This window comes from Bos grunniens, chromosome 10 (assembly GCF_055505025.1).
Source record: "Bos grunniens cultivar Pamir isolate PY7600 chromosome 10, Bosgru_T2T1.0, whole genome shotgun sequence".
Taxonomy (NCBI): domain Eukaryota; kingdom Metazoa; phylum Chordata; class Mammalia; order Artiodactyla; family Bovidae; genus Bos; species Bos grunniens.
The window spans coordinates 90,263,224-90,284,466 of NC_141174.1; the positions used below are offsets into that span (position 1 = coordinate 90,263,224).

The 21,243-nt window shown below is 46.3% G+C and overlaps 2 protein-coding genes across 12 annotated transcripts in view; one reads left to right on the forward strand and one right to left on the reverse strand.

The window, feature by feature from the left end:
• The window catches only part of RASL12 (RAS like family 12), a 32,997-nt gene extending 13,166 nt beyond the window's left edge, over positions 1-19,831 (forward strand). For 2 of the 6 annotated variants that reach the window (XM_086323028.1, XM_086323029.1), the window contains exon 5: positions 1,753-3,807. In XM_086323028.1, coding sequence (XP_086179154.1) covers positions 1,753-2,128 — 376 coding nt within the window. In that variant the 3' untranslated portion in view covers positions 2,129-3,807. Of the gene's footprint in view, positions 1-1,752; positions 3,808-7,756; positions 7,896-18,525 lie in introns of those variants that run through there. The other 4 variants (XM_086323031.1, XM_086323030.1, XM_086323033.1 and 1 more) reach the window with 4 other exon arrangements.
• Positions 3,758-14,554, reverse strand: SLC51B (SLC51 subunit beta). 6 transcript variants are annotated; one of them, XM_086323034.1, is made up of 5 exons: positions 14,338-14,554; positions 8,821-8,933; positions 7,947-8,157; positions 6,790-6,880; positions 3,758-4,084 (listed from the first exon to the last, which is right to left on the reverse strand). In XM_086323034.1, the coding sequence occupies exons 3-5, from the start codon at positions 8,041-8,043 to the stop codon at positions 3,880-3,882; spliced, it is 393 nt and encodes a 130-aa protein (XP_086179160.1). In that variant the 5' UTR covers positions 8,044-8,157; positions 8,821-8,933; positions 14,338-14,554; the 3' UTR covers positions 3,758-3,879. The 6 variants fall into 6 exon arrangements, with proteins under 6 accessions (XP_086179160.1, XP_086179161.1, XP_086179165.1 ...); XM_086323035.1 differs by having other exon boundaries at positions 8,807-8,933; positions 14,338-14,497; XM_086323039.1 differs by lacking the exon at positions 8,821-8,933 and having other exon boundaries at positions 14,338-14,461.
• Positions 19,832-21,243: the final 1,412 nt, after the last annotated feature.

The following is a 21,243-nucleotide window of genomic DNA, read 5'->3' on the forward strand; positions in this document are numbered from 1 at the left end:
GTGTTTTTCCCAGTTTTCTTTAGTTTAAGCCTGAAGTTTGCTATAAAAAGCTGGTAATCTGAGCCACAGTTAGCTCCAGGTCTTGTTTTTTGCTGACTGTATACAGCTTCTCCATCTTCGGCTACAAAGAATATAATTGATTTGATTTTGGTATTGACCATTTGGTGATGTTCATGTGTAAAGTCATCTCTTGTGTTGTTGAAAAAGTATTTGCTATGACTGATGCATTCTCTTGGGCAGAATTCAGTTAACCTTTGCCCTGCTTCATTTTGTTCTCCAAGGCCAAACTTGCCTGTTACTCCAGGTATATCTTGACTACCTAGTTTTGCATTCCAATCCCTGATGATAAATAGAACATATTTTTTAGGTGTTAGTTCGAGGAGGTCTTCTAGGTCTTCATAGAAATGATCAACTTCAGCTTCTTCGGCATCGGTGGTAGGGGCATAGACTTGGATTATTGTGATGTTGAATGGCTTGCCTTGAAATGAACTGAGACCATTCTGTCATTTTTGAGGTTGCACCCAAGTACTGTATTTCAGACTCTTTTGTTGATTATGAGGGCTACTCCATTTCTTTTATGGGATTCTTGCCAACAGTAGTAGATACAATGGTTATCTGAATTTGCCCATTCCCATCCATTTTAGTTTGCTGATTCCTAGGATGTAAATGTTTATTCTTACCATCTCCTGCTTGACCACGTCCAATTTTCCATGATTCATGGACCTAACTAACATTCCAGGTTCCTATATAATACTGTTCTTTGCATCATCAGATTTTACTTTCATCACCAGACACATTCACAACTGAGTGTCATATCTGCTTTGTCCCAGTCACTTCATTCATTCTGGGGATATTGGTGAGTCTTTTTCACTCTTCCCCAGTAGCATATTGGGCACTTTAAGACCTGAGGGACTCATCTTGTGGCATCATAATTTTTTGACCTTTTATACAGTTCATGAGAGGTGGTTGCAAATACTTGATCCCACCGTCATGAGCTGCTGCTGCTGCTGCTACTAAGTCATGAGAGGTGGTTACAAATACACGATCCCACCATCATGGGAGGTGGTTACAAATACACGATCCCACCATCATGGGAGGTGGTTACAAATACACGATCCCACCATCATGGGAGGGGGTACAGGATAAAGTGGGAATAGGTGCTGCTCCCTCTCTTGTGTTGTCACCCTTGCTGTCTCTGGGCAGGCAGACAAAAGTTCCCATGAGCCATGAGAGCTCTGCCGACCACAGGCGTCCTGAGTCATGACCATAGCCCACCAGGCCTCTGTAGACACCGTGGTCTCACATCCTTCTGACCAAACCACCACCTCTCTCCAGAGCTTAATCCACACCCCAGGGCTGAGGGCGGCTCATTTCCTGACCAAGGAAATGAGCTGAGGAGACATGGGGCTGAGAGTGGCCATCTTCCTCTGGCCACTGGCAGGGTCTAGCCAGGGACTTTGGGCCAGCTTCTCCCTTCCCCTGAGCCTCGTTCTGACATTCTGGCTTAGGTGACATCAGCTGCCATTTAGTGAGCAGGGACTGTGCTCGGCCCTTGACACAAATCGTCTTTCTTAATCTGAACAACCCTGAGAGGCAGCTGTCATTCTCCCATTTTACTGATGAGTAAAACTGAGCCTCAGAGCGATGAAGATGGCTCCAGGTCATGGAGCTGGTAAGTGAGGAGCCAGGAGTAGGGCCAGGCCTGCCTGACTCGGATGCTCCTGACCCTGACTCCCCCTGCTTCCTCGCCAGGCAGGTCACCCAGGCAGAGGGCGCCGCCTTGGCGGGCAGGTTCGGGTGCCTGTTTTTCGAGGTCTCTGCCTGCCTGGACTTTGAGCATGTGCAGCACGTCTTCCATGAGGCAGTACGGGAGGCGCGGCGGGAGCTGGAGAAGAACTCCCTGGCCAGGCCGCTCTTCATCTCGGAGGAGAGAGCTGTGCATCACCAGGCCCCACTCACAGCCCGCCACGGGCTGGCCAGCTGCACCTTCAACACACTTTCTACCACCAGCCTGAAGGAGATGCCTGCTGTGGCACAGGCCAAGCTGGTCACTGTGAAGTCATCCCGGGCTCAGAGCAAGCGCAAGGCACCCACCCTGACACTATTGAAGGGCTTCAAGATCTTCTGAGGCCCCTGCTCAGGATCCCAAGCTCAGCATTGGGAGGTCTGCCGGGCAGGGGCTGGCTTTTCACCACCGGCTTTCCTTCTGATGGAATAGTAGCCCTCACCGTCCGGCAGACAGCTGACCCCTCCTCCAGCGCCAGACAGTGTCCCTGACACCCAGATCACTGTAGGAGCCGTAGGGACAGACAGGAATGCTGCTCCTGTTCCCTCCAGGCCTTAGTTTCCATGGTAACCACTGTATCCCTCACCCTGAAGGAAACACCACTGTGACAACGTGGAGACCTGGGGTCAGCCGGAAATGGAAGAAAATGGCAACGTCCGTCATGGTGCCATCATCCCCTTTCCTGCTCCAGCTAAAGCCAGGCCTGATGTGGCCCCTAGGGGATGGCTCTGGGTGGACAGCTTCATGAGGCCTTCATGAGGCTTGAGAGCAGCCCACCCTGAAGTCCCAGCACCTCCTGGTGGATGGGCAGGGCAGGGCAGGGGCAGGTTTTGCAGGGCTGGAGCCTGACCCTCCCCTTGTCTTCTGACCTCGCAGAACCCCCAGGCCACAAACCCCACAGTTTACTCAAGTAAAATCTAGTTGAGAAATCCTACTCAGCCTGTGAGAAGCAAAGCTGTCTGGGGAAGGGCTATTTCCAGTGCTCTGCCTCTCAGTGAAGGTGGAGGGAAAGTGCTGCAGGCTGGCCAGTGCGGGGAGCCTCCGGGGTATTTCTCCGGGAGGCAGGGCCCCTGTATTTTCCAACCTTAAATCAAGGACTCTGTCCACAGACCCTCAGGACCAGGCTTCTCAAGGTGACTGATCAAAACTGCAGAACAAAGTCATCTTCTCCAATGACAATCACCCAGGACTCCAGGGACCCCACACTGGGTGTACCAGGCATCCAGTAAGGAGAAACAGTGTTCTGCGTATTCTGTCTCTAGTCTGGGATGGCAGGACCTAGGATCTTTGGCAACGGGTCTGTGTGTTCAAAGTCCCCTTTTGGAAGATAGAACCTATAGCATTTTGGGTTCATAAATTTTGCATAAATTATTTGGGGTTGCCATCCCAGTTTGTACTGCAGCATGGTGGCTCACACACAGGATCCTTTGGGATCCCATGGTTAGTAAGAGAAAGGTCTCAGAGGCAGGGGCTTTCATAGTTTTCTAGCTCTGTTTACCACAGGGCCCCTGGCCCAGAGGAAGTCTTTCATGGACCCTCGGCAGATCAGCAGGTAAAGGAGAGGGCTGCAGTGGAGGGAAGGGAGTGTATACATGTTAAGTCACTTTAGTCGTGCCCGACTCTGTGCGACTGTATCTACTGTAGCCCACCAGGCTCCTCTGTCCAGGGCTTCCCTGGTGGATCAGATGGAGGGAAGGGAGGGGAAAGGAATTCTGAGCCCAGAACCCTGCCCCTTCCTTACTCAGCCCTTCCAGGAGCTTGGATTGAAAACAGGAGCTCCAGCCCAGGCTTCAGCCACATTCTACAGATGGAGAAGCCGAGGTCAGAGGGAGGCTGGGAACTCCTCAAGACCATGTGAGGAGTCTGACCAGGCTTCCTGACCCACAAGCTGGCTCTGGATTTCGCACTTTCACTCCAAGCCACTTCTGTGTGGCCCACCGCCATTTGAACAAACTATGCAATTCCAACTGCCCACATCCAGAAGCATTTTAATAAAAAGATTTTGTTCATTTTTTTCAAAACAGGGTTTTAGTTTGATTGCAGTTCACTCACTCTGTCTGTGAACACTCCGGGGGCACTGCCCTGCACCCTGACTAGCTTTCAGGTTCTTGTGGGTCTGGAAGACGGACCCGCGGCACATCACTGCATTTTGCCTCCATTTCTCCCTGAGCCAAAGTTGGCTTTTCAGAGAGCAAAGTCTCTGTTAGGATGGTCAGGTTCTTGTCATCTTTGTTTCCACCCTCAGCCAAGTACAGGACTTCTGGAGTTTGTTTTTCCGGTGGCAGCTTCTTTTGATTTCTAGGAGGAGAGAAACACTATTGATTGTGGGTTCCCTGTATGGGGGTATCTAGTGGTTGGAGCAGTGGTTGGGGCTCCCAAGTGGGTTAGCAAGTTTGAGGGGGTAGATCCAGTACACAGTTCTGGAAACAGTCTGGGGAGAAAGCTGAAATGGTTTGATAGGTTTTTGGCAGAGAAACATCTTAGACTTCTCCATGCATCATCTTACCAAACCCGCAGTGCCATCCGTGAACTCAGCTACTGTTGCTTCTCTTGCAAGTGACATAATATCTCAGAGGGGCCTGAGGAGCATGTGCCTGGGTCATGCATTTCTCTCCTGACTCCCAGTCCTGTGTTCTTTTCACCAAGCTATACTCTCATCCTGCTTAGTATAGTCCTTATACCCCATCCCTACCCTCACTCCACTCCATCCCTAGATGGAAATTCCTACCTAATCCTTCTGCCTCTAGGTGCTTATGTCTCCAAACCGGCCCACGCACACCAGCCATGATTCCAGAGTCCTCAGCTCAAGTACCTTCACTGGCTCCCCACTGCCCACTTCTGGAACCTGGCATCCAAGATCCAGCCTTCCTACCAGTAACTTACCCAAACATCTTCCCTCTGAGGTGGTTCTACTCCAAGTCCCCACCCCTAGATCTCCTAGTGGAGAGACCCCGCCAGGGTTTGAGCTGACTGCCCAGACAATCTGTTTGGGTCACAGTCAGATGGGGAACATCTGACTGTCTGCTGCTCCTGAGGACAGCTGCCTTGTCTCCGAGGTGACTTTGCCGAGGCGGATGCTTCCTGACAGTCTAAGAGAGGAAAATTCACTTTCTCAGAGGCACTACCCCTCTGGGTCCTTCTAGCAGACTGATCTCACTAAAACATAAACCTTTCATGTCCCTGTACAAAGCTCTTCTCTGGCTCCCCAGTGCCCATGAGCTAGAACCTGAAAACTCCTTAGGGAGCCCCCAGGGCGTGTACACTCTGGGCCCTGCTGCCTCTTGACCTCCCCTTCCTCCCGCCCCCAGAGTCCACACTACAGCCCCCTGGGCCCTCCTGCTCCTCCCTTGAGCTTGGGGTGTGCTGTCCCTTGGTCAGCACAGCCTCCATCTCTTTTTTGCCCTCAAGTCCCTAGATCCCACCTCTGTATATCCCACAGTCATCACCTGTCATTCTCAACTACAGTTGTCTCCCTACCAAACTGTCAACTCCATAAGACCGAGGCTGAATCTATCTTGTCTAGCCCTGTGGTCCCCATTCTCGGCATAGAACCTGGCCCACAGCAGTGCTCGGCTTATTCTGTGGAATGAATGATGACTGAGCTGTAGCAGTTCATAACGACTAGTTACTGATGTGAACGAAATAACTGAGTTCTTTCTTTCTGGCTTTATATCAAAACTATGAGGAGGATTCATAGATGACATAAGATACAGCATAGGAAGAAGAGCTTGGACGTTGGCCAATCCTTCCATGGATCCTCAGTGAGCTTAATCTGTACAGTGGGACTAAGTAACTTGTGCCAGCCCCACTTTACAGGGCTGGTTTGATCAAGTGAGAGAATGTGAAGGTGCCTTCAAAATTGCAAACCATGATACAGATCTGAGGAGGGATTCTCAGTATTACTGTTTAAAAGTTACTGCTAGTTACTGCTGCTGCTGCTGCTAAGTCGCTTCAGTCGTGTCCGACTCTGTGAGACCCATAGACTGCAGCCTACCAGGCTTCTCCGTCCATGGGATTCTCCAGGCAAGAACACTGGAGTGGGTTGCCATTTCCTTCTCCAATGCATGAAAGTGGAAAGTGAAAGTGAAATCCCTCAGTCATGTCTGACTCTTAGCGACCCCATGGTCTGCAGCCTACCAGGCTCCTCCATCCATGGGATTTTCTGGGCAACAGTACTGGAGTGGGGTGCCATTGCCTTCTCCCACTGCTAGTTACTAGGATATAGTAATTATTGAATGAATGAAGGAATGAGTGAACCAATTATTTGTTGAATAACTTTTAGAATCTGACACTGAGCCAGTTGCTTGGGGAAGCAAAGTTGAGTCAAATGTAGTTCCCGCCCTCAAGGAGCTTTCAAAAGTTAGTCCTGGACTCATCCAGAGAGTTTAACAAAATGCCAGTGCCCAGGTCCCCTCCCCCACAGACCCTCTGCATCAGAATCTTGTGTTTAACATTCTTCCGCAGGTGATTTGTTTGTTCATCCAGGGTTAAGGAGTATTGTTGTCATAAAAATGTCAGAATTACCCAGGAGTCCCAAGTAATCTCAGGTCTCTATCCATGCCCTGCATTTGGCCTTGGAGTAGCACAAGGTTTTCCCATGTAACCACATCCCTAATTCTGCAAAAGCCCCCACTGAGCACTCCCCACAATCCTATAAGGAAAGAATCCATCACGGTTGCCATTTATAGAAGGAGAAGCCAGCCTGGAGGTACTGCGTGTCTTGCCCAGCTAGTGAGTGGCAGAACTGGAATCTGAACCCAGCCTGTATGACTCCAGAGCCAGTGATCCTGATTTCTGAGACACACCAGCCCCCACCCTGCTTGCTGGCCAGGGAATGGTCATCGGGGATAGCTGCTAGTTTTTCTGCAGCTTTGGGTTCTCAAACAAACAAAACCCTGCAGGCTGCATTTTGTTGACCCAAAGGGTGGACAGCCAATGTCTCTAGATGACCCCTCTTTAGATTTCCCCACCCTTCAGAGACCACCCCTAGACCAGCTCCTCACCTGTTTGCCTGGATGTTCCTTCCCAAGAGGATGAAGCTTATTATGACCACCAAGGCTGCCAGGACGAACATGGAACAATTCCAAGGAGTTGCTGGGGAGGGACATGCAGGATGGAGCCTTGAGGACAGGCCGGGTGCCCCTCAGGCCCCTAACAGACCAACTCACAGCATCAGCTTCCCCCTGCTGTGGGCCACATATTGTAGAGAGAGACTAACCAAGCTGAAGATGAGCCAGGGAACTCCTGGTCCAAAGTAGGGGATAGGGGGAGAAGAGATCTCTGCTCCAAAGAAGTTCTCATCTACCTGGGGGAGACAGCACTGCAGTGGGATAATAATAGTGGGGAAAGGAGGTGTGTAGTGAAGATAAACTTCACCATCTTCAGAGTTTTGCTAGGGGCTGGCCAAGTGCAGTACAAGGGAAAGGAAGGGAGGGAGGAAGGGAAGAAGGAAGCAAGGGAGGGAGGAAAGAAGTGAGGGAGGGAGGGAAGAAAGGGTGGCAGTTAAATTAGATTTGACAAGCTGCCTGCAGATAATACATAAAGTAGCTCATCTGAGTTTGGAGAATCAGGATCTGTCCATACCATACCCAGATGAGGCAGCATCTAGCTTCAGAGCTTTTGCATTTACTGTTCACTCTACCAGGAATGCCTTTCCCCACATAATCTGCATGGCTAATTCTGTCACCTCCTGAAAGCCTTTATTCAAACATCAGCTTCTGAGGGAGGCCTTCCTTGACCACATTACATTCCATGGCTGCACACTTCCTATTCCTTTCTTGGCTTAAATTTTCTCCTTATTACTCATTTCACCAGCACGCTATGCATTTTAGACATTTGCTGGTTTTCCTCTTTCACTAGAAGGAATGCGCTATGAGGGCAGAGATTTTTGTGTTTCCACTTCTGTAACCCCCATGCTGAGAACAGTCCGTGGTGCACAGAAGGAACTTAATAAATATTTGTGAATGACAGGATGGATGAGTAAATGAGCGACCAGACCCGAGGAAAGGAGAGCGCAGTTTAGCCAGGCCCCTCTGGGTAGTGCGACCCTCAGCCTCAGTTCTTGCCCTGGAGGAAACGTGCAGCCTGCCGTGGAGGAGAGGACCATGATGGGGGCTTCAGCCAGGAGAGCGCACCTCCACCACCCATCCCCGCCGCTTACCGTCCTCTACTCGGAAAAACCAAAGCATTTCTTCCAGCAGCTCCAGAGGCACCTCGGTCATGGGTGGGGCTCCGGTTAGCTTCTCACTGTAGTTCATGCCCCTGCTCCTGGTTGGGATATGTTTCTGACAAGGAAGTTCTCAGACCCCTTCGCTCCCAGCTGCTTTCCTGGCCTACTAAGGTTATGACCCTTGGCAAAGGCCTGAAGACTCCTGGAAACGAAGAACGGAGCATGAATGGATATCCCACCCCAACTTACTCTCCCCTCCCTGCCCAAACCCTGGGCCCAAACTCTGCCTCTCCCTGGGCCCAAAGTTACAGGACTGAAATAGCTGGAACTCCCGGAGCAGGTGGGGCCTGAGCAGAGACCATAGAAGTGGGAGCCACTCAAATCTTTATTAAAACTCATTACACGTGGGGAGGAGCACTGACGCGGGTGTGGGAAGGACTGAGCCACTGATGGGCTGTGGGACCGACTCTTGCAGGGTCTCTCCAGTCTCGCCTGCCGAGCATCCCCTCGAGCGTCTGCAGTCCACCCACTCCTTCACTAAGTTTCCTTAGCAGCGGATTTTCCTGTGCTGGCCAATCACAGGTGCCTGTCTCCCCCACGTGATGAAGGCTGGGCCTATCACCGTCTCTCTCCTGGATATCAAAATACCCAGGACCCAGAGTGGAGAATGGTGAAGTGCCAGACAAAGGTAGCTGCTGGTTAAATTTGGACCATTACAGTTTAATATAGTCCTAGAGGTCGGAGGAGCATGGTAGGCTGCAGTCCATGAGGTCGCTAAGAGTCGGACACGACTGAGCGACTTCACTTTCACTTTTCACTTTCATGCATTGGAGAAGGAAATGGCAACCCACTCTGGTATTCTTGCCTGGAGAATCCCAGGGACGGCGGAGCCTGGTGGGCTGCTGTCTGTGGGGTCGCACAGAGTCAGACACGACTGAAGCGACTTAGCAGCAGCAGCAGCAGAGGTCCTAACAAGTGCTATAAGGAAAGAAAAGGAAGTGTAAAACTTGATAAGAAGGAGTTAAAACTCATAATTTTCAGATGACAAGATCATCTATTAATACCTAGAAAAATAAACAATAGAACTAATAGATGCATTCACTGAAGTTGCTGTATACAAGCTCGAAATAGTATTTCTCCCATTATTAGTGAAACTGGAAAATTAAATAAAAAGAAGATCATTCACAGTAGCATCCCAGCATCCCACAGTAGCACAGTAGCATATGAAGAATTTTTGGGAGGTGGGGGCTGTGCTGCAGGGCATGTAGGATCTTAGTTACCCAAACAGAGATTGAACCTGTGACCCCTGCAGTGGAAGCATGGAGTTCTTAACTCCTGGACCACCAGGGAAGTCCCTTGAAGAACATTTTTTAACTCTAGAACAAGATAATAATAATAAATGATCTGAATAGAGTGGGATTTATGTTTTCAGACAGGATAAACTTACTAAGATATCAGTTATCCCCAACTAAATCTATAAATTCAATGCAATCTCAGCCAAAATTCTAACTGGATGTTTTTTGAGGACCTTGATATACTTATTCTAGTATTTATATAGACAAAGTAAACTGCAGAGTCAGACAGAACTGAGCACCTAAACATCGAAAAAAAGACGAAGAGGGGAGACTGGCCCCATCAGATGTTGAGATGTATTATAATAAAAAATGTGGTTTTGACATAAAACCACGTCATTATGCCAAGGCATGGGAACAGAGATTTCATAGAGACCTATATTCATGCAGAAACTTAATATTTCCAAGGTAAGGATAGCTCTGCTGACCAGTAGGGAAAGGAGGAATTGTTTAGTAGATGGTGTCAGGAAAACTGGTTCACTCTATGGAGAAAGGAAGACCAGTTGCACATCTAGGGGTTTCCCAGGTGGCTCCAATCCACCTGCCCATGCAGGAGATGCAGGTTCAATTCCTGCGTTGGGACGATCCCCTGGGGGTGTAAATGGCAACCCATGCTAGTATTCTTGCCTGGGAAATCCATGGACAGAGGAGCCTGGAGTCCTTGGTCACAAGAGTTGGACACGACTAGCACACATCACGCACAGATGCACATCTAACGAACAACACACACAAAAACAGACTCCAATATTAAAGGCCTAAATGCAAGAGGAAAAAGTGCAAAGTTAATAGAAGTAGGGTGCTGCTGCTGCTAAGTCACTTCAGTCGTGTCCGACTCTGTGCGACCCCTCAGACAGCAGCCCACCAGGCTCCCCCATCCCTGGGATTCTCCAGGCAAGAACACTGGAGTGGGTTGCCATTTCCTTCTCCAATGCATGAAAGTGAAAAGTGAAAGTGAAGTCACTCAGTCGTGTCCGACCCTCAGCGACCCCATGGACTGCAGCCTTCCAGGCTCCTCCATCCATGGGATTTTCTAGGCAAGAGTTCTGTAGTGGGGTGCCATTGCCTTCTCCGAGAAGTAGGGTAGCACTTCTTAAAACCATACAAGCTTAAGTCACTGGATAACAACAGAAAACTGTTGAATTTGATTACATCAAAATAAGATGATCTGTTCAGTGAAGAATACTATCAATACAGTAGTAAACACATTTCTGATTGGGATAAGATACTTGTGATGCTTAAAACCCAGAAGAAACTGATATCTAAAATGTACAAAGAATTCTAACAACAGGAAAAAGACTAGAATCCTAATAGATAATATAAACAGGCAGTTTACAAAATAGGAAACTCAAAAGGCTAACAAGCATATGAAAATATGCTTAAACTCTTTGGAAATCAGAAGAATGACAATTAAAATGAAATGAAACACCACTTGACATCTATTAGACTGGCGTAGTTTGGAAGGTGGATAATGCCAGGTGTTGGTGTGGTTCTGGGGCTGTAGCCTTATGCCCTGCCAGGGTGTGTAGACTGGGGCAGCCATCTAGAGAGCACATTAGTCAAAGTAAGTGTACACATGATCCAGCAGTTCTTCTCCTGAGTGTATTCATATCCTGAAAGTATCCCCAAGGATCATAAGGGAGCATGCAACACCATTTATGAAAATTCAAAATACATGCATACAAAAAATACACATTTTACAAAGACATATTTTTAAAAAGAGACATTCAACACATTAGATAATTATCTCTGGTGCGGGGATGGGCATGGGAGGGAGAGGGGAGGAAAAGGGGTCAGAAGTGGAGATCAAAGTAAAGGGTTTTGAACAAACCAATCATGAAAACATGTCATAGGGCTAAGAGGACAACAAGGCAAAGAGAGGCCAGAGGCCATCTCAGAATCCCCCCAACTCTTGATGTCCAATCCAAAATAGCCTTTGCAGGCTCAGCCAGGAACATCCAAAAACAACTGGATGGCAAGCAGCCAAACAAAAAAACAAGGTACTAATAAAAAGACTGACGTCAGAGTTTTCTCCAACTCTAAATGCTCTGAGAAAACTGAACAAACATCTACAGATTTTGAAGGAAAATATTTTGATACAAATATAATACTGAGCCAAGTTTTCCATATATGAGTCATCATTCACATGCCAAGGGCTTCCTGGGTGGCTCAGTAGTGAAGAATCTGCCTGTAATGCAGGAGATGCGGATCTGATCCCTGGGTCAGGAAGATCCCCTGGAGAAGGAAATGGCAACCCATTCCAGTATTCTTGTCTGGGAAATTCCATGGACAGAGGAGCCTGGAGGGCTACAGTCCATGGGGCTGTACATGAATCGGCTACAACTTAGCAACAAAAGCATCACTACACTACTAATGTGCCAAGACAGAGATGGAAGTCAGGGAAAAAGAAAGATTTTTTTTTAAAAAGAGTTTCACAGACTCAGATGCCCACTACCTACTTACGCATTTGAAGGATATATATATATATATATATATATATATATATATATATATATACATATACACTGAATAATGGAAAGACAAATTACAGGGATGGCCAATCAATGTGATCTTGTGTTCCAGCTCCAACTTCTCCAGAGCACTTGTTAAGGGTTGTGATCTTCTGTCTAGTCTCAGATGCAGGAATACCTGGATTAATTGGTAATATTGGCCACAGACCCCTGTTGCATATGCGGAACATGCACCCCCTCCCCCGATATACACCCACAGAGAAAAGAACACGGAGGTCGAGATGTCAACACCAGCTCCCTCTAGGGAAGTGGGCTGGGGTGTAGACCCATGGGACATCCACTCTGAACACTTCTGTACTGTATACCGGAGAAGGCAATGGCACCCCACTCCAGTACTCTTGCCTGGAAAATCCCATGGACGGAGGAACCTGGTAGGCTGTGGTCCTTGGGGTCGCTAAGAGTCGGACATGACTGAGCGACTTCACTTTCACTTTTCACTTTCATGCATTGGAGAAGGAAATGGCAACCCACTCCAATGTTCTTGCGTGGAGAATCCCAGGGTGGGGGGAGCCTGGTTTGCTGCCATCTCAGGGGTCGCAAAGAGTCGGACACGACTGAAGCGACTTAGCAGCAGCAGTACTGTATACATTTCTCCTGAGTACCTACTACCTTTGTGAAAATGATACATGTAATTACATTTTAAAATGTATATATTTTGTATGTATATTCTAAAAACACATATTTTGTATATTTGTGTGTATTTTAAATGTATGCAAATATTAGCCAAAGAAAATGAAAACACCAATTCAAATGATACATTCACTCCGATGTTCATAGTAGCATTATTTACAATAGCCAAGATATGGAAGCCACCTAAATGTCCATTGACAGATATGGATGAAGACGTGGTACACCTGTACAATGGACTCAGTCATAAAAAAGAATGAAATCTTGCCATTTGCAACAGCATGGATGACTTGGAGGTATGAGGCTAAGTGGAATAAGTCAGGCAAAGAAAGACAAATACTGTATGGTGTCACTTATATATGGAATCTAAAAAACAAACTAGTGATTATAACAGAAAAGAAAGAGACTCACAGATACATAGAGAACAAACTAGTGGTTACTAGTGGGAAGAAGGCAAGGGAGGGACAAGAGGGGGTAGGGGATTCAGAGATACAGACTACTATGTATAAAATAAATAAGCTACAAGGATATATTGTACAGCACAAGGAATGCAGGCAATAGTTTATAATAACTATAAACAGAGTATAACATTTCAGAATTGTGAATCACTATGTTATACGCCTGAAACATATAATATTGAAATCAACTATACCTCGATAAAAAAAAAGTATGTATCAATTGTATTTATACCTTTCTGGACCAAAATTCCAATTTTGGATGTTAAATTAGTGGAACTAATCAACATGTCAGTTCTTCCCAATGTGATCTAAAGATACAGGCAGCCCAAATCAAAATCCCAGCAAGTTATTTTATGGATATTGACAAACTGAATTTCAAGTTTATAAGGAGAAGCAAAAGGCCCAGGATACTCAACACAGGATTGAAGGAGAAGAACAAAGTTAGAGCACTGATGCTACCCAACTTCCAGACTCACTTTAAAACTCCAGTAATCAAGACAGTGTGGTACTGGAACTAATCAAAAAATGTACACATCTGCATGTGGACTGATGCCCACAGTGGAATGTATGTTTTTAAACATGCATAGTATTGTTATAATAAAAATATAGCAACACATGAAACAAAATGATAAGATGGATACACGTTGGCCCTCTCTATGTTAATGCTACAGAAACAAAGGCCACATTACCCTCAAAGCACTTATCCAGTTTTTTCTACAGAGTATAGCAGTAATATCTCTGAATTTTTAAAAAATTATTAGCTAAATGTCATGATTTATTTGCATTTCACTTTTCTGTTATTGTCTTTTTCCTGCTTCTGGTTCCCATCCAAGATATCGTATTGCATTTAGTCGTCATGTGCTCTTAGGCCCCTCCAGGAGATTCCTGCTTTATTTATATTTTTATCTTTCTTTTTTATTTTTCTTTTGAACTTTTAATTTTGTATTGGCGTATAGCTGATTAACAATGTTGTGACAGTTTCAGGTGAACAGAGAAGGAACTCAGCCATACATATACATGTATCCACTCTCCCCCAAACATCCAGGCTGCCACATAACATTGAGCAGAGTTCCCTGTGCTATACAGTAGGGCTTTGTTGGTTATCCATTTAAACATAGCAGTGTGTACAGTGTCCATCCCAAACTCCCTAACGATCCCTCCCCTGGGCAACCATAAGTTCTGTTTTCTCAGTCTGTGAGTCTGTTTGTTTTGTAAGTAAGTTCATTTGTATCATTTCTTTTTAGATTCCACAGATAAGGGATATCACAGGGTATTTCTCCTTCTCTGTCTGACTTACTTCACTCAGTATGAGATGCCTGCATTTTAATCAGAGCTTAACCACCTGCCCCTGGACATGATTCCTGCCAAACACCTGGCACCCGCCACCCCATTCCCGCGGCAGGCTGAAGACACTCACCCTGGGTCCCGGGTTCCGAGGACTCGTCTGGTCTGCTGGCGGGAGCAGCACTGATTTCTCTCTTCCTCCTCCTCCTTTCAGGGGACACTGGTTGGTCTCTGCACCGGAGCTTCCCGCATAGCTGTCACCTGGGGGGCAGTGCGGCAGAGCCTGTGGCAGCCAGGCCCATTTGGGAGCTCTGCATTTAGCACACGCCCATGCCTGGAGCCTCCTTTGTCACTCCGGGGTGACTGACCTCTTGAATGAGTGGCCGCTGATGGCAAACAGGCTCCATCTGACTTTCACAGTCAGCAAGAACCAGGAGCCCGATACTTTCCTTCTTATCTGTTGGCCTCAGGTAACAGGAAAACATCCAAACCCTCCTGCCAGCCCAGAGGAACGGGCTGGGGAGGACCCTCTGTCCGGAGCGCCATCATTGCAGGGGGATGTGTGCTATGCCCACGCTGGAGCTCTATTTCCTGGTGTTAGCAATATTTAACCACCGAGCAGGGAGCCAAGGCTGGCCTTTTACAGCCTCTGCTTTCTCACAGCGAGGGTCATGGCCTCATGTGATATCCTCACAGGAAGCTATAAAATAAGACCTTTGGAGGGCTGGGGGTGGGGAGGCAAGACACGTGAGGCTGTGTGGGTGACCCAGAGAGGAGGAAGCAGGTCAGCGCTGTGTAGCAAGGGCTTGGTGGGGAGGTAGGAGCGAGGTGTCCCCCAGCCAAGCCAGACACATTCAATTCTGATCATCAGTGGGCTTTTCTACCTACCAGCTCCTTGCATCTCCAAAAATCCTTAGAGCTGGCTTAGCAAGGAGTAGGGTTCCCATTTCCCACATGACAAAAGAGGTTGAAAGAAGTCACATGACAGGTGCAAGCTCCTCTACGAGTTAATACTGGCCAGCGGTGTGGACAACAGAGAAAAGGAGGTGCAATGGGGACCTAGGGCCTGAATGGAACTCCAGCTCCTCCTCATTCCGTCACTCATTCATTCAATAAATATTACTCGAACACCTACTGTGGACACAAGGTAAGCAAGACAGGCAAGGTATCTAGTCTCCTGAAGCTCATACTCTAGGGGACAGACAGCCCACAAAAAAGTAAGTAAAACAAATAATTTCAACTAGTGACAATTTCTGTGAATAATTTCAACAGCAAAATGATGCAGAAATAGATGGGGGCTGTGATTACTGAATTACGTTACTAAAAACTGAATGATGAAGAATTAACTATGCAAAGACTTGGGGCAGCAGGTGCAAAGGTGCTGAAGAAATAATGAAGTTCACGAGTCTGAGAAACGCACAACAAAGGGCAATGCAGCTGAAGCACAGAGATGGTGGGAGGTGGCACAGTAGTTACAGGGTAGGCAGAAGCAGCTCATGCCACAAAACAGGATAAGGGATATGGATGTAGAGCGAAATCACTGGAGGGTGACATCCTTGGACTGACATTTATCCAGGGTCAATTGGCCTGCTGGGTGGACAGTGGTTTGTCAGGGAGCAAGAGAGGCGATGGTAGCCTGTTGCATTCATCCAGGCAAGAGACAGTGGTGGTTTGGACCAGGTTAATGCAGCGGAGATGGTGAGAAGTGCTCAGGTTCAGGATGTATTTTGGAGAGAAAGGCAGCTCATAGATTTCAAAAAAAGGACCGCAATTCTAACTTTCTTAAGCACAAAAGGAATTTAAAAGGAATTCATTGGCTCGTATAATTGGGAAGAGCAGAGTGGAGTCGACCTTAGGGATAGCTGGAATCAGGAGCCTGAAGATCCTTCGCTCTTTCTCTCTCTTGGTCTCTCCCTGTTCTCTCTGGATATCAGGTTCTTTCCTACAGGCAGGCCATCTCCTGGCAGCTGGACCAGACTGTGGGAAATCCAGGCTCACACTGTCACAGCCACAGGGGGAAGGAATCTCTTTTCTTAACTCCAGTTTGACAATTCCTGGGACGGGACCCTAATTATCCAGGTCTGGGTCACAAACCCACATTTTGGATCAGTTATTGTGGTCAGGGGTGAAGTACTATGAATGCTGGCTCAAATCTCATGCCCACTGAGTAGCCAAGAGAGAAAGGCTGTGAGCTGGATGGGCATGTCAGTGTGGGTCCCTAAAGTGACCCTTGACCACAGTCATCTGAATCTGCCCTGGGGGCTGTCCCTGAGATTGTGTCCCCTTCAAGATGTGCCTTCCCCAGCCAAGGCTTTCCACTCTCCTGCCTGTGTCTCTTTACTTCCTCCTCTCATTCAATTCTTTCTGCTATAACTTATCCAATAACTATTATTCCATGTCTGCCCTGTGCCAGGATTTATGCTACTAATAAACAATCACAGGCATTGTCCCTGACCTCATGGAGACTACAGTCTTGTGGTCACACCAGGGATCATGCAATTGATAGCTGTGTGATAAGTGCCATGAAGTACACACAGAAATGTGAGTTCATTACCAAGCCCTCCCTTCTGCATAGCGTCAAATGTACCTCTGGACAAATCAATCTTACCTTGAACTCTCTTGACCTCTCCAGTCCCTAGTCTCCCTGCCTGGAAGACGGTGGGCAATTAGTGGTGGAAGGCAACTGAAAGGGCTTTGGACTTTCCCCTGCTACTCTATCTGCCACCTCATAATCTGTCTAGTCTCAGCTTAAACATTATCTTGTCAGGGAAGCTTTCCATATCAGTTAAGAATTGTGATTGGTTCCGGGTAGCAAAGACCCAATTTCAATGGTTTAAATACATAAGGGCTTATTTTTTCATATAGAATTTGAGAAGTAGCCAATTACTAATTTAACTGCTCAAAAGCTCAAAGAAATCAGTGCTTAGATTTCTGAGATTTCCCTCATGGCTAATGCAGCTCTTGCTATGATGTTCAAGTTCCAAGGAGAAAAAGAAAAAGGGGAAAAAGAAAAAAAAAAGTGGCTATCAAGTATCATGGACAAATAATCTGACAAAGAGTAAATCCAGACAACACAGAGAATTACAGATGATGATGGCATTCCCACAGCAGGCTAACCAGGGAACTTTATTGCCAGGGGAACCTCACAGGTCATGCCCAGCGGGATAACGGTCATGGACCAGTGATGGCTGCACAGACTGTAACAGAGCCTTCTAACTGTCTCTAGAATACATTGTTACCTTCTTCCTTTTCATAAAAGAACCCTCTGAATTTCAGAGTCATATGGCCACCCAGCTAGAGACCACATTTCCCAGATCCCTTGCAGTTTGGGGTGCTCCTTTGATTCGGTTTTGGACAAGAGGTGAAAACAGTAGTGTAGTACTTTTGAATTACTCTTTTTCTGCAACTTATGTAAACCTTCTAATTGATGTGTAACCTATACACAGGAAGGCAAACACATATTAAGCTGTGGTTTAGTGGGTTTTCATGTGTGAACCTACCCACATGTGGGAACTTACATCCTCCAGATCAGAATATTGTCAGAAGCTAGAAGCCTTCTTGTGTCTACTTCTGGTTCCTGACCCCAGCCCCTCGAAGGCAACCACTGTCCTGACTTTTAATACCATATGTTAGCTTGCCTGTTTTTATATTTTCCATAAATGGAATCGATCAATATGTAATCTTTTGTGTCTGGCTTCTTTTGCTTAACATTATATTGTGGTATTCATCCATGTTGTGTGTGGTTGTGGTTCATTTATTCTTATTTTCAGAATATGCCATTGTGTGACTATGCCACACTATTTTTAATTTATGGATTTTGTTTTTATAAGAGAAATTTCAACCCATCCACTTCCTTTCTCTGTCTGGAACATGAATATGATGGTGGAAAGAACATCTAAAGGCAGGAGTCATTAAATTACAACCCATGGACCAAGTCTAACCTGCTTTTGTAAATACAGTTTCATTGGAACACGGCCATTCCCCTTTGCTTATGTAATGCCTATGGCTGCTTTGGGGCTTTGAGGGGGCTCAGTGGTAAAGAATCCCCCTGTAATGCAGGAGACTTAGGTTTGATCTGTGGGTTGGGAAGATCCCTTGGGGAAGGAAATGGCAACCCCCTCCAGTATTCTTGCCTGGAAAATCCCATGGACAGAGGAGCCTGGTGGGCTACAGTCCATGGGGTCACAAAAGAGTTGGACACAACCTTAGTGACTAAACAACGATATGGATGCTTTTGCATCACATTAGCAGAATTGGGCAGTTGTGACAAAGATTGCACAGCCTGCAAAGCCTAAAATATTTACCATTTGGATCTTTACAGGAAATGTTTGTGGACCCAGACAACAAGTCAGAAGGACCTGGGTCCCTGGATGACCTCATGGAAAAGAGCAGCCTATCTGCCCTGGATCAGTTGCCCACCTCTGGAGTGTTATGTGTGAGAGAGGCACACTTTGGTACGATTTGAGGTGCTGTGTTTGAGATTTCTTTGTTACAGAATCTTAGTCTATACTGTAACTAATACATACATTATTTATGCTCAGTAACTGTTTAATTAGTGAATGCAATGGCATCAGAAGAACTCAGTACTAGTCCAGTTCACTTTTACTAGGACCAGGCATATGTCCTTGGACCTTGGACTTCTTTTTCTTATCAAACCATATAAACTTCAAAGAGGAGTAAAAAGGAAAGGTTAGACATTATTACCATGACAAAACCCAGACCCTTTAAACTCAGGAGGTTTTTTACCTGGGGCTAACCAGTTAGCTTTTCCACTTAATAAATAAACAGGTAAAACCCAATATGAAGAGGGGAACCCTTTGCCTAAGAACGAGGGTAGTGAAGGTAGGGCAACACCAACTGAGCTGTCCAGGGTCCTGATCCCTCAGTTCAGGGCACTTCAATATGCGCCCAGGATTAAAGTGTCAGGTAGGGTCCTCCCCTGAGCTCCAGGGACTTAGGGGTAAGCATCTTTCTGCTTCTCAACCTCCTTCCTCCTTCCTCCCCACATAAAGATGTGATGCTTGCCAAGGCTGACAGCAAAGGCTTCAAGGTGGTGGAGACTGCTCTATATTTTCAGAGCAGACTGTTCTGTTCTTTGGGGTGAGCCAAAGAATTGATGCTTTTGAACTGTGGTGTTGGAGAAGACGCTTGAGAGTCCCTTGGAATGCAAGGAGATCCAACCAGTCCATTCTGAAGGACATCAGCCCTGGGATTTCTTTGGAAGGAATGATGCTGAAGCTGAAACTCCAGTACTTTGGCCACCTCATGCGAAGAGCTGACTCATTGAAAAAGACTCTGATGCTGGGAGGGATTGGGGGCAGGAGGAGAAGGGGACGACAGAGATGAGATGGCTGGATGGCATCACTGACTCGATGGATGTGAGTCTGAGTGAACTCTGAGAGTTGGTGATGGACAGGGAGGCCTGGCATTCTGCAATTCATGGGGTTGCAAAGAGTCAGACATGACTGAGCGACTGATCTGATCTGATCTGATCTGATTCATTATCAGCTGAAGCCAAACGAGATGGTCATGCCCTTGACTAGCTGTTTGTTCTTTCCTTCATTTTCACAAATATCGCTTACACTCAGAAGCCAATTTAGTCATTAAAACAATACTTTTTCCAAGTCCCCCAAAGCAGCACATTCTCTTCTCAGTAAACCTCACAGAAAATGAAATGAAATCCAGAGGGAAATGACAACACACACGATCATGCAGTAGGGATACATGTACAAAGATGTTCACTGCAGCATCGTTTAAAGAGGTTTTTAAAAATCTAAATGTCCAAGAACAAGGGAGAGGTTAAATTATGGTACAATTGGAACCAATATTTCTCCTAAGGGCCAATTTTTATATTAAACTCAGAGGAGGGAAACATGTAGTAGATTTAGTGAGGAGATTTTCTGAAAAGACACTGCAATTAAATGTCCAAAACTATCGGTGTTTAATCACTGACCTGATGCCTCCATCTGCAATAGGGTGATTGAGAAAAAAGATCAGTATCCAAACGGAAGCCACCATTACACTGAAATAAAATCATCTCAGTGATTAAATGCTTTTTCAACAGACATAGGTTTTGCTGAAAGTATTTCAGGAACATTTGCAAAGTATTGGAAGTTTGGGCAGAAACTGGTGTGAAACAATGGCACAAAGTTTATGCTTTCTCCAAGAAAGGACATTCTGTAGCCAGCACTTTTACCTTAGCTGTAACACTGGAAACTTTCTATGTCATTGACCCTTAATTCTATGTCATTGACCCCTTGCTCCTGGTTATAGTATAACCAAATATCTTCTTCAGTCTCTGACTAAATCAAAGTCCAAGAGTAGAATAAAGCCAAAGTCTATCAGCCTTTCATTTTAATCATATGAGGTACTTGAAGTTTAATCATTCCCCGGCACAGAACACTGAATAGTTTTATCCTGAAGAAAGGTGCTCAATAATCTGTTTGAGAAATGTCTAACAACTTGGTCAATAAGCATTGTGTGTTACTTTGTCTGAATTTTGTGGTTCTCACCTTCACAAGCAGGTAAGCATTCTTTCAGGAAACTAAGTAGAATATAGTTGAGAACTCTTGAGACTGCTTAGTTAGGACTATAGTTAAAGTTTTATCACCATCTTGCTGTCAGGGGAAAGGCCTCTGGTAGTCCCAGTTTGGAGAAGGCAATGGCAGCCCACTCCAGTACTCTTGCCTGGAGAATCCCATGGATGGAGGAGCCTGGTAGGCTGCAGTCTATGGGGTTGCTAAGAGTCGGACGCAACTGAGTGACTTCATTTTCACTTTCATGCACTGGAGAAGAAAATGGCAATCCACTCCAGTGTTCTTGCCTGGAGAATCCCAGGGACGGGGGAGCCTGGTGGGCTGCCGTCTATAGGGTCGCACAGAGCCGGACATGACTGCAGTGACTTAGCAGCAGCAGTCTCAGTTTAGAGGTGTACTTTCGGTGAGTAATTAGATAATCATTGTGAAACTAGATTTAAAACCAAAACCAAAACCAAAACCATGTTCAATTAGAAAGTCACTAAGACTCTTGACTGATGTCA